Source organism: Monodelphis domestica, chromosome 7 (assembly GCF_027887165.1).
Source record: "Monodelphis domestica isolate mMonDom1 chromosome 7, mMonDom1.pri, whole genome shotgun sequence".
NCBI lineage: Eukaryota > Metazoa > Chordata > Mammalia > Didelphimorphia > Didelphidae > Monodelphis > Monodelphis domestica.
This window is the reverse complement of record NC_077233.1, coordinates 173,440,894-173,452,911: the sequence shown is the minus strand read 5'-3', so window position 1 is coordinate 173,452,911 and position 12,018 is coordinate 173,440,894. Positions and strand designations below refer to the sequence as shown.

General features: G+C 48.0%; 1 protein-coding gene across 1 annotated transcript in view; it reads right to left on the bottom strand.

Moving 5' to 3' along the window:
• ERN2 (endoplasmic reticulum to nucleus signaling 2) overlaps positions 1–12,018 on the bottom strand; it is a 35,757-nt gene that overhangs the window by 767 nt on the left and 22,972 nt on the right. The window contains exons 14-22 of the mRNA XM_007498764.3: positions 9,175–9,265; positions 8,643–8,832; positions 5,116–5,215; positions 4,807–5,006; positions 3,553–3,700; positions 3,256–3,383; positions 963–1,086; positions 684–751; positions 87–362 (exon numbers count right to left, since the gene is read on the bottom strand). Coding sequence (XP_007498826.2) covers positions 129–362; positions 684–751; positions 963–1,086; positions 3,256–3,383; positions 3,553–3,700; positions 4,807–5,006; positions 5,116–5,215; positions 8,643–8,832; positions 9,175–9,265 — 1,283 coding nt within the window. The 3' untranslated portion in view covers positions 87–128. The remainder of the gene's footprint in view (positions 1–86; positions 363–683; positions 752–962; positions 1,087–3,255; positions 3,384–3,552; positions 3,701–4,806; positions 5,007–5,115; positions 5,216–8,642; positions 8,833–9,174; positions 9,266–12,018) is intronic.

Genomic DNA, 12,018 nt, shown 5'->3' with positions numbered 1-12,018 from the left:
GGGAGAAACCCCAGAACGGGGGTGATTCAGGGCCTCGGTGCCGCGGCCGTTGGACCCCCCCCTCCCCCCCCGGGTGCTGCTCTCACCATCCCCTGGCTTGGCAGATGGCCTTCCTGTGGCTGGCCTCGTCAGGGCCTCTGCTGGCCACCTCCTCTGCAGGCCGGGGCCTCTTCTTTGTCATCCCCCGGGCCCGCTGTCCTGTAGTAGGGCTGGAAAAGGCTCTCGGACGCGCAGCTGCTCATGGCCTTGTGTGTGTGCAGCAGCAGCTGAGGGAAGCGGGAGGTGAAGTACTGGACAAACTCCTCAGGCACCTGGCCAAGCGCCTGCCTCACCTCTGCAGGCAGCTCCTGGTAGTGGTGCCTCTGGGGAAGGAAAGAGAGAGCCCGCCTCAGCCAAGGCCTTCAGCCTGAAGCAGGCGTCTGTACTGGGACTGGTCTCCCACCCTAGACTCCCTCTGAGAGATCCAGGCAGCTGGGTGGCTCAGTGGATTGGCCAGGCCTAGAGCCTGGAGGTCTTGGGTTCAAAATTGACCTCAGACACTTCGCAGCTGTGTGACCCTGAGCAGGTCACTTAACTCCATTGCCTAACCCTTACTGCTCTTCTGCCTTGGAGCCAATACACAGTATTGATTCTAAGATGAAAGGGAAGGGCTTTTAAAAAAAGAATAAAAAGAAAACCTATACCTTGTTTCTCATGGCCCGGAGAAGATCACGAACAGACGTCCCTTTGTATGATCGGAACTTTCTCAGGTCTGAGGGAGGTGGGAAGGAGACACAGGAGTTGGTAGGGGATTCAGGTCTAAAGAGAAAGGGGCGAAAGGAGGGGAAGCAGCCAGAGGCCTGCATCGGCCTGGGCAGGGGAGGGACCGGGAAGATGTGTGGAAGGGTCGGCTTTGAGTATTGGGCCTGGCCCGAGAGAACCAGCCTCAGTCCTCAGTCCTCCCCCATCCACCTCCTCCCCACCTGACTGCAGTGGTCCAGAGATGCAGCTGTGCCAGTTCTGTCGGACCACGATCCTGCCTCCGGCTTCCAGAGCCGTCACCAAAGGTCCCTCCGCGGCCTCCTTCTCCACTCGGTCACTGACGTCCTAGAGCCAACAGACACGCGACAGTGAGCTCCCAGCCCGGATGGTTCCTCTTACTTTTAAGGTGTTTGCGGTCTGATTAGGGGAGATGAGAAGACCCTGTGGGGGCCCGTCTAAGACTGATAGACAAGCACATGCTGCTCTGTGGGCTTCGGTGCTGTAGAAGTTGAGGGAATTGAGAAAGCCTGGAGGGTTACAGAAATGAGGAAATGAGACCAAGATGAGTCTCTAGAGATGGGTAGAATTTGGATAGATGAATGGGGCAGAAACCACCATCCCATTCTGTGAGAAGCCACTAACCCAGCAATTGTACCACTGGGCGTCGCGCCCAGCATCAATAGAGAAAGCAGGACAGTAAACGGCACAGAAGCCATTGGGCCGAGCTCACTGGAGCATGCCCATATCTGGCGAACCGAGGAAAATGTTGTGAACCTGGTGCAGAGAGAAGGAACCAAGAGAATGGCAATCCTGAGAATGAGAAGAGAAAGCTGAAAGCAACTGGAGAACAGACACCTCTCCGGAGAGGGGAGAACTATGGAAGTAAAACATGCGATAATGCACTAGGCAGGTCACCTCCCAAATGGCTTTACTTTGTTACAGGACAGTGAGGGTCTCCAGGGTCAGGGTAAAGGAGAAATGATCGTTCTGAGAACAAGGGATGACAAATGTTACTTTTAAAAGGTTATTTGCATCAAAGAAGCGCGTGATTAAAAGGTTGAGAAATGAAAATGAACTCTGTATTCCAGCCCCAATTCAGAAGTTTCCCTGAATATAGAGGGACGGATTTATGGAGGGGAGTAGTGGGATTTTACTCTGGCTAAAACGGGGCCAAACTGAGGTGGGCCTTGTCTTTGAATAGCCTTTCTTTCTCTGCAGCACTGACCAATTTATCCACACCAAGGTGTGGGGAAAAAATCCTGTTTCTCCATCTGCTTTTTTTTTTTTTATAAAGATTTTAGATTTTTCATCTCTCACCTGTGGCTGATGGAAATGCAGTTTGTTTGTTTTTTAAAACCTTATCTTCTTTCTGTTTCAGAATCAGTACCAAGTAATGGTTCCATTACCAAGGCAGTAGAACAGTAAGGGCTGGACAATTGGGATTCAGTGACTTGCCCAGGGTCACACAGCGAGGAAGTGTCTGAGGTCAGATTTGAACCCAGGATCTCCCCTCTCCAGAACTGGTTCACAATCCACTGAGTTGCCTAGCTGCCCCAGAAACATACTGTTCTATAAGATTACCCCCAGCTCTAAATCTTGTGCTCCTCAATTGAAATGTCTGTGTATTTTTTTTCCTAGTCAGAAAGAAAACAGGAGATTACACTGAAGATTTGATTACAAATGGCTGGAGTTTGGTCTAGGCCAATGCCATATTCAGCATGATCTTAGACCGCTCACTAGAAGCATCTTGGCATAGTGAATAGAAAGCCTTGAACTTGGAATCAAGAAGACCCGGGTTCAAATCCCACCTCAGACATTTACTAGCTTTGTGACCCCAGTCCCCTTCTATGACATTTCTTCTTGGAAAACAGGGATAATAATTGGGGTCTTCATGAGGATTAAATAACATGAGGTATGTAAAGTACACTCGCAAGTCTGCAAGCCCTAACAGACAGGACAGCTGTCAATGCTCCTGCTCCTTTCTCTCCATCCCCACAGGCATCACCTGCTCCCTCCCTGGGCCCGAGGCCTCATGGCCCGTGAAAGCTGGGCCACTGACCTTTTGTGGCTAATGGGAAAGGAGAAGCTGACACTTGCGTGATGAAACCTCAGCTTCTCTGTGCCCCTCCTCTAACCACTAAAGGCACAAGACTATGAGGGGCAAAAAGTCACAAAAGAATGTCTGGGGTTGGAGAAGGCAAAGAAGTTCTCCTAACCTGGCCCAAGTTGATTTTAACTGGCTGGGTATGAGCTGTTTAGCACCAAGCATCAATGGAGTTTGGGGTAGGTTTTCCAGGGTATCCTCCCCCCAAATCCCGGTCTACACCCCTTGAGAAGTGGACCTGAAAGGGGGAGGATGCCACCCACTGCTGCTCATAGATAGGCTCTGTGCCAGGCTGGAGGCTCTTAGAGACCCAGTTCTAGGAAAGTCCCATGTCTCCAGGACCCAAATCATTTTAATACCTCTTTCCCCAAGGACTTTTCTCCCTGCTCGGCTGTAGCTGCCTCTTTTACCTGGAAGAACTGAAGTTCCTTGGCTCGGCTCCAAAAGAAGGGATGGGCCAACACAAACTGGGCTGAAGGCCGAAGTTGGGGCTGAGAACTCAACATGGCCTCCACCAGTTCTTTAGCAATGACCTTTTCTGTAGAAGGAATGACTGTCAGAACTATTTTGGTCTTCCCTCCCTTCCCTTCCCTTTCCGTCTTCCATCTCAGGCTCTCGATCCCCAGGTCAACAAGATGGCGGGAGGAGGGAGGAAAGGGCTAGCAGAGCTCTGGACGCGATCTCCTCCCCTTCTAATGCGTGCTCACCGTGGGTCTCCTCCTCAAAGTGGTCCATGTGAGAGGCCCCAGCAAGGATGTTGGCCTGCCGGTGCAGGCTGTCCCCAAAGGGGTGCCCCCCGCCTGAGAGCACGTAGTAAAACACCAGGCCTGCCGAGAAGATGTCCACGGCGCAGGTCTGAGGACAGGGCAAGGATGAGAGAAGACGGCTTAGCCCCGGAAAGCCTTTCCGAGCCAATCCCACAACTGGTCCAGGTTCTCCCTGCACCTACACACAGGACTTTCCAGTTTTCTCCCTCCTAGTCCATCACAGAGCTCTCATTTCTAGGCCTAATTCTGGATCCAGGACAGTATGCCGACAGACTGGACATTTTTCCATTATCTCGGGAACATAGAAGGGGCTGGAAGGACACGGGGAAAGGAGCGTGATGGATCCGGGAACCAGAGAGAAGACATGATGTGAGGGGAGGTTTTCTAGAGTGACCAAGACCTCAGTCCAGAGTTCCATTCACAGCTGGGCTCTAGTAAGGGTCACTGAGGCCAACCCCCTTCATTTTACAGGAGGAAGCTGGCTTTCAGAGGATTTGCCAGTGGTGGGAAAGGAAAGGAAAATCTGAGGCTGAAAGCATTTACACTGGCTGTTCCACATGCCTGGAATGTTTTCCAGCCACAGTTCTGCCTCCAGGCTTCCTTCAAGAAATACTACCTTTGGAGGCAGCTCGGTGGTTCAGTGCATTGAAAGTCAGGGCAGAGAGAGGAGGTCCTGGGTTCAAATTTGGCCTCGACTGCTTTCTAGAAAATCACTTCCCCCCCCCCCCCATGGCCTAGTCCTTGCCCCTCTTTTGCCTTGGAACCAATCAATACAATATTAATTGGAGGATAGGAAGTAAAGTTTTCAAAAGGGGGGGAGGGATAGCATCTTTAACAAAAAGCCTTTTCCAACCCCCTTAATGCTAGAACATTCAGTTTTGCTTTTCTCCAGTTTCTCCTGCATCTCTCTTATCTGTACGCAGTTGTTTGCTTGTCTGCCCATCAGACTGTGAGCTCCCTGAGAGCAGGAACTGTCTTTTGCCTCTCTGTCCCCTCCTGAGCTTAGCACCGTGCTTGGCCCATAGGAGGAACCTGGTCGACGCTTTTGTCAGAATGACTGGTCTGGAACCCCGGGGAAGGCATTGACTCATGACCCTGAGGCCAGAGGGGACTGGCTGAGCCTAGGACCCAGGCGTCCGGCAGCAGGGCCACGGCCCTCCCGCAGGCCTGGAAGACAGCGCCAAATCCACTCACAGGGCTTTCGGGGGGCTCGTCCTGCAGGAGCTCTGGGGCAATCCAGCCCTCGGTGCCCGGGATGCCAGAACAGAGGCTGAAGGTGTGCCGTCCGGCTGGCAGTTTCTTGCAGAGGCCAAAGTCAGAGAGGACAGCTCGGCGCCGGCCCTGGCTGTCGGGCCCGGTGATGAGGATGTTACAGGGCTTCAAGTCCCGGTGGACTGAGGAGCGCAGAGAAGAGAGGCTGGGCGTGAGGGTGTGGCGTGAAAAGAGGGACCTGCTCCTGGGGAGGCCGGGGATATTGGCCCTGGGGTATCAAACCCCCCATACCTATGTTCAGAGAGTGTAGGTGGAGCAAGCCCGCCGTCAGCTGGTGTAACAGGGTCACCGGCTCAAGGCCCAAGCGGTCCAGGGCAGGATTCTCAACATACTGAGGAGAGAGGGGCGCCGGGATGTTACAAGCTATCATCCTCCGTAGTTTTATTTCCTTTTAAAAATAAATGTGACTGTTCATTTCTCTTTACACCTTCCTCGCACTGGAACAATGAAAAACCTTGAGGCAAAATCATCAGACAGAAACCAAACTGGAGTGAATGACTCATTCCTGTCCACAAGATTCTCAACCTAGAGAGCGCTCCCCGCATCCCTTACCATAAAGCCAAAGGGGGAAAGCCAGGTGGCTCAGTGGATAGAGCCAGACCTAGAGATGGGGAGCCCTGGGTTCCGTCTGGCCTCAGACACTTCCTAGCTGTGTGACCCTGGACAAGTCACTTAACCCCCATTGCCTAGCCCTTACTGTTCTTTTGCTTTGGAACTGATTCTAAGACAGAAGGTAAAGGTTAAAAAAAAAGGCCTCCCACTAATGGGGATCTCCTTTAAATCACAGAGAGGTGGCTAAGCTTGCTGATTGAGATGATGGGCAAAAACCTCTTTATTTCTTCACCTTCCCTTTAACCGCCATGATCCGGCTTCCATCCACACCATCAACCAAGTGAACGTCTTCCCCTCCCTGAAATCTACGGGCTCCTCTTTGTCTCTGTCAGTTACATGATGCGTCTCAGTCTGTCCGGTCTCTGCTCTCCGCTCCCTCCCTCCGCCTCTGGCTCCCTTTTCTGCCATCGAAGCAGGGCTCAGCTCTCAGCCTCTCCTTTATTCTCTACCTCAGTGACTGAATCCACTCCCAGGATTTAAGCCTTTACGGATAATTGGATTACTCCCAAATCTCTATCTCCATCCCAAGTTTCAGGCCCACGTGGCCAGCTCCTTCCTGGACACCTTCATTCAGATGTCACCTTATTAATTCAAAGTGACCAAAAAAAAGTAATTGAATAGAAATCAGGACACTTTATAAATAGAGATTAAGAGAGATTCTCAGCTCTTCACTAATGAGTTGTGTCACCGCGGCTAAGTTGTTTGTCTTTAAAAAAATTAATAGGGAAGCTATGTGGCTAAGTGGTTGGAGAGCCAGGCCTAGAGAGGGGAGGTCCTGGGTTCAAATTTGACTTCAGACACTTTCTAGTTGTGTGACCCTGGGCAAGTCATTTAACCCCCATTTAGCCCTCACCTCTTTTCTGCCTTGGAGCCAATATATAGTATTGATTCTAAAATGGAAGGTAAGGGGGGGGGGGAGTGGGTAGTTCAGTGGATTGACAGCCAGGTCTAGAGATGGGTGGTCTTGGGTTCAAATATGGCTTCAGCCATTTCCCAGCTGTGTGACCCTGGGCAAGTCATTTAACCCTCATTGCCTAGCCTTTTACTGCTCTTCTGCCTTGGAACCCAATACATAATATTGATTCTAAGACAGAAGGTAAGGGTTTAATAAAATAAAATGGAAGGTAAGGGTTTAAAAATAATAATGCATTTATATAGTGCTTTAAGATTTATAAAACACTTTACATGTTAACTCATTTAATTCTCAAAACAACTTTATAAGGTAGGTGCTATTATTATTCCCTTTTTTACAAATGAGGAAACCGAGGCACTGCAAAGGCAAGTCATTTGTCCAGATGGTTCTGCTTTGGAACTGATACACAATATTGATTCTAAGACAGAAGTTAAGGTTTAAAATCTGTTTGAGGGAGGATTTGAACTGAAGTCTCCCTGACTCTAAGTCCAGGGCTCCATCTACTGCTCTGAGTAGCTACATCAGTTATTATGGTCATTTGTCAACCAACATGAACATTTTAATGTGCAAAAAGGATTAGAGAGAAAACTAAGGTTAGCACAATGTGTGGGATAGGGAAGATGTTTAATAAATAAAATCCAGCCCCCTTTTTACATACTTTTCCTATTAGAATGAAATCTCTTTAAAGACAAGAAACTGTCTTGTTGGCTTGTATTTGTATCCCCAGCACTTAGTACTAGGCTTAGTACATAGTAAATCTGGAAGAAATGTTGAATTCACTGAAACTGTGAATTCAAGTTCCCTTCACTAGGCCTCAGTTTCTTCATTTATAAAAAAAAAAGAGAGAGAGAGAGAGAGAGAGACTTTAAATAGATGATCTCTAATGCCCCTTCTGGCTCCCAAACATCCAAAATTTATCATATGATCTCTAGGACCAGCTCTTGCCTAGGATAAAAGATTCAGAGTTGGAAGAAATATCAACGGTCACCTTGTTCAATCCCCTCATTTTAGAGTTGGAGAAACTGAGGCCAAAGGTGGTATAGTGATTGCACTGAAGTCAGTTCTTTACTTCCACTTCCAGCATTCTTTTCCACAACTAGATAATTTCTTTGCTTTTTTTCTTTCTTGGGAGGTGGGATGGGACTGGGGTTGCTATTTTAAAACTCTGTTTTCAGTGTAAATCTAAATGTATTTTGTTTTGATACTTTCCAACAAACAATCCCCCTGATCCTTTTAAATGAATTAAAAAGTCATATAAAATCGCCAGATGGAAAGTGTTTGAGGTCCTTCTTCCTCTCCTCTGCCCCAGAATCCCTCTCTCCAAGATGTAGCCTAAGCAACCCTTTTTACCTGAAGCCTTTCCTGCTGTCCTGCAACTGCTAGCTCCCTCCCTCCCATACTTACTTATGTCTAGCTACCTTGTATTTATTTACAGCATATTAGCTTTTATGTTTATCATGTATATGCTTACACATACCCACTTGTCACTCTCAATAGAATGTAAGTTCCTTGAGAAGAAGGATTGTTTCATTCTTTGTATTGTATCCCAAGTGCTCAGCACAGTGCCAGGCACACAGTAGGTCCTTAAATGCTTTCTGATTGGCATCTTCATTCATTCACTCAATATTAAGTGCCTGTTTCTGCCAGGCACTGTGCTAAACACGGAGGGGGGGGGATTAAAAAAGAGGCAAAAGACCACTCATGCCCTCAAGAAGCTCACCATCTAAGGGGAGAGACAGGAAGAAAATGATTGTATATAAAGCAAGCTATACACAGGATAAATAGGAAATAATTAAAATGAGAGGAAGTACTTTGTATCCTTTCTTTTTTTACATTACTTCTTTTTTACTTTTTCAAACCCTTACCTTCCATCATAGAACCAACACTATGTATTGGTTCCAAGGCAGCAGAGTGGTAAGGGCGAGGCAATGGGGATTAAGTGACTTGCTCAGGGTCACGTCGCTAGGAAATGTCTGAGGCAAAATTTGAACTCAGGACCTGCCTTCTCTAGGCCTGGCTCTCTGTCCACCAAGCCCCCTAGCTGCTCCATACCTTAGCTTTTGCAGCTGTAGAAAATCGTGTCTTCTTCACCTTTCCGGGTTGTTTTAAAGGGTTGAATGGAAACACTTTCTCGTACCGCCTAAATGGGGGCTTGCAGGGAAGCCACCTTCCTAAATCTAACCGTGAAAGGGACAGACAGAAAGGGTCCGGACCCCAGCGGTGTTGGGCTCACCTCTTTCAGGGTGGCGGTGCACAGCTCCAAAGCAATGTAGTGGAACTGGGGTCCCCGTTCCGTGCAGAAGTAACGCAGGACTCCGGGGTGGGCGTCAGACTCCTGGAGCAGCTGCACCTCTCGCTGCACCAGGCTGAAACACTCTCGGAGTAGCCGCTTCACGGCTACCGCGCGCCCCTCGAACTGGCCCCTGGACAGGAAGAGACGGAGAGCGGACAGCGCTGGAGGGGGTGGGGTGGGCACGGAAGGCTCCAGAACGGAGTTGGGGATGCGTGGAAGCGGGGAGTGGAGAGCTCCGTAAAGGGGAGGGGGGTCTCGTGGGAGCGGGCCATGGAGGGCTCCGGACCTGGGGGCGGAGGAACGTAGGGGGGGGGGGGGGGAGTGAGGCACAGAGGGCTCTGGAAATAGAGGGTCGATGGCTGGTGACACAGCACAGCCCGAGTGCTGCCCATCGCCCTCCTGAGGTCCAGCCTCGCTCTCTGCCCCAGCTCAGACTGTGGGCTCCCCGACAGGAAGTCGAGTGGGGGCTCACCTGAACACGAACGTGCCACCTGTCCCCCGGCCAAGTACATCCTTAGGGTTGAAGGAGATCTTTCCCACCACAGTGAGTTCCTCATCCGGGGCTAGGAGAGAAGAAGCGAGGGTTTAGAGAAGTCGCTGGTCTCCTCTCTCTCCTCTGTCCCTCATCTCTCTCGCTGCTCTTTTCATTCTCTTTCTTCGCCTCCTATCCTCCTTCATTTCCTTTCTTTCTGAGCTTTCTCTTGATATTAGGTCTCCTTGTATCATCCTCTTCTCAAGGTCTTTTTACCTTTACCTAATCTCTGCAATTTCTTCCTTTGCCCTGTAGCTCTCTCCGGCTCTGGCCCCTTTCAATATCTCGGGTATAAAGAAATGCATCAAGGTGGCTTGGTACATTGGGAGCCAAGCATAGAGATGAGGTCTTTACTTCAAATGTGGACTCAAGACACTTCTAGGTGACCCTGATCAAGTCACTTAACCCCCATTGCCTAGCTGTTATCACTCTTCTGCCTTGGAACACAGGATTTATTCTAAGACAGAAGGTACCAAAAAAAAAAAAGGTTTTAAAACTTGGGACAGCTAGGTGGTTCAGTAGAAGAGAACCAGGCCTTGAGTTGGAAGACCTGGGTTCGAATTTGGCCTCAGACATTTCTAGTTGTGTGACCCAGGGCAAACCACTTAACCTTATTTGCCTTTCTCTCTTAGATCTGTTATTAAGACAGAAAATAAAGGTTTCAGTGGAATTGCTTATCAGCTCTGGGAGCAGGGAGGGAAGAGGGGAGGAAGAGAAATGAACCATATAACCATGGAAAAATATTTAAAAATAAATTACTTTTTAATATTAAAAAAGTAAGTGTTTGTTTTTTTAAAACCCTTACCTTCCGTCTTAGAATCAATATGATTCTAAGACAAAAAAGTGGTAAGGGCTAGGCAATGAGGTTCAAGTGACTTGCCCAGGGTCACATAGCTAGGAAGTATCTGAGGCTAGATTAGAACTCAGGACCTCCCATCTCTGGGCCTGACTCTCAATTCACTGAGCTACTCAGATGCCCCCTGGGTTTGTGATTTCTAAGAGCTATGAAGTACATCACAAGGGCTTACCCTTCTCTTCTGCCTTTGAAGCAACACTCAGTATTGATTCTAAGACAGAAGGTAAGAGTTTAACAACAACAAAAAGGTTGTTATTGATGTGTTGAGATGAGAGAGGCTCCAAAAGATCTAGCAGGGTGGGCAAGAGGGGAACGGGTACCAGGGAAGGCCACTCCCTGAGCATCCTATGACTATGGTGCAGCATGATGCATCTGGAGATAAGAACCATATTATCATTCCACCTGGCCTGATAATGACTATTTACTAACTTGTCCCATCAAGCCATGGGAGGTAAAGAATGAATTGCAAAGAAAGGACAGCTAGTTGGGAGTAAGTAAACCCTGGCAGAGTTTAGAATTAGAATTTCTGGACATGTGGAAAAGATTCTATCACATTCCAAGATGATGTAGATTCTGGAAACATTCCAAAGCCAAAGGCAGGCCAGGTAGGTGGCTCAGTAGATTGAATATTGGACCTGGAGTCAGGAAGACCTGAGGTCGAATCTGACCTCACACATTTACTAGCTGTGTACCTCTAGGCAAGTCCCTTAACCTCTGTCTGTCTCAATTTTCTCAACTGTAGAATGGAGATAATAATAGCACTTACCTGTCAGGGCAGTTCTGAGAAGCAAGTGAGATAATATTTGCAAGGCATTTAGCATATTTAGCATAGCATTTGACACATAGGCATTTAAAACCTGCTTGTTTCCTTCTTCCAATAAGAGAAAGTCTTGATAATACATGCATAACCCAGATTGAATTCCTTGTCAACTCTGGGAGGGGGGAGGGAAGAAAAGAGGGAAGCAACATGAATCATATAACTTTGGAAACTTAAGTGGAAATTTGTTATTAAAAGAAATAAAGACCAATAAGAACAAGTTAGGGAAGTGGGGAAAAAAACCCATGAGCTGACTTCATATGTATAATAGATACCATATTTCTTGACTTCTCAGTTGCATAGGGGAGGGGTGGAAGGAAGGAGAGAATTTGTAATTGAAAATTAGAACTTAAAAATTAAAAAAATGCTAGATCTTGCAGAATCAAACAAACAAACAAACAAAAAACCTAAGCCTGGGAGTCAAGAAATCTTGGGTCTAGTACTAATCTGCTAATAAACAAGCTCCATCTTATGCTAATCACTTTTAGGGTTCCATTTCCTCATCTGTATTCCCCATCATCTATAAAATGAGTGAATGAATGAATGAATGAATGAATGAATGAATGAATGAATGAATGAATGAAACTAAATGGTCTTTCCAGGCTCTTTCAGATCTAAAATATTAGGAATGAATAACTGAATTTTTAGATGACAGAGATCAAAACTGAGCAGTGAACTAGAGGCAAGTAAGTAGTCATGCTAATAGTTAAAAGAGAAGCAGATACAGTAGACCAGACATCCTCAAATTGGAGATAGGTTCTTCCAAAGGAATTCTTGTATCATGTTCATTCTTTATAAGAACCAATGACTGAGGACTTCCGGTTAAGATGGCGGCTTAGAGAAAGCTAAAGCTCAGATCTCCGGAAAACCCTTCCCAACCGATCTCAAACGATAAGCTCCTAAGGCGCCGAAACTCAAAACGATCAACAGCACAGACCCTGGGAACCCTCCTCCTGGACCTGGACCCGGTTCAAAAGGTACGGCTCCCCTTAAAAGCCAGAACCCGAGATCACTCGGACCTCAGGGGTAGGAGCGCAGAGTCCAAGGCTCCCGGAAGCCGCAGCCCGGCAGGGCTCAGAGAGCAGAACCCTCAGGGCCTTCTACAGTCCCG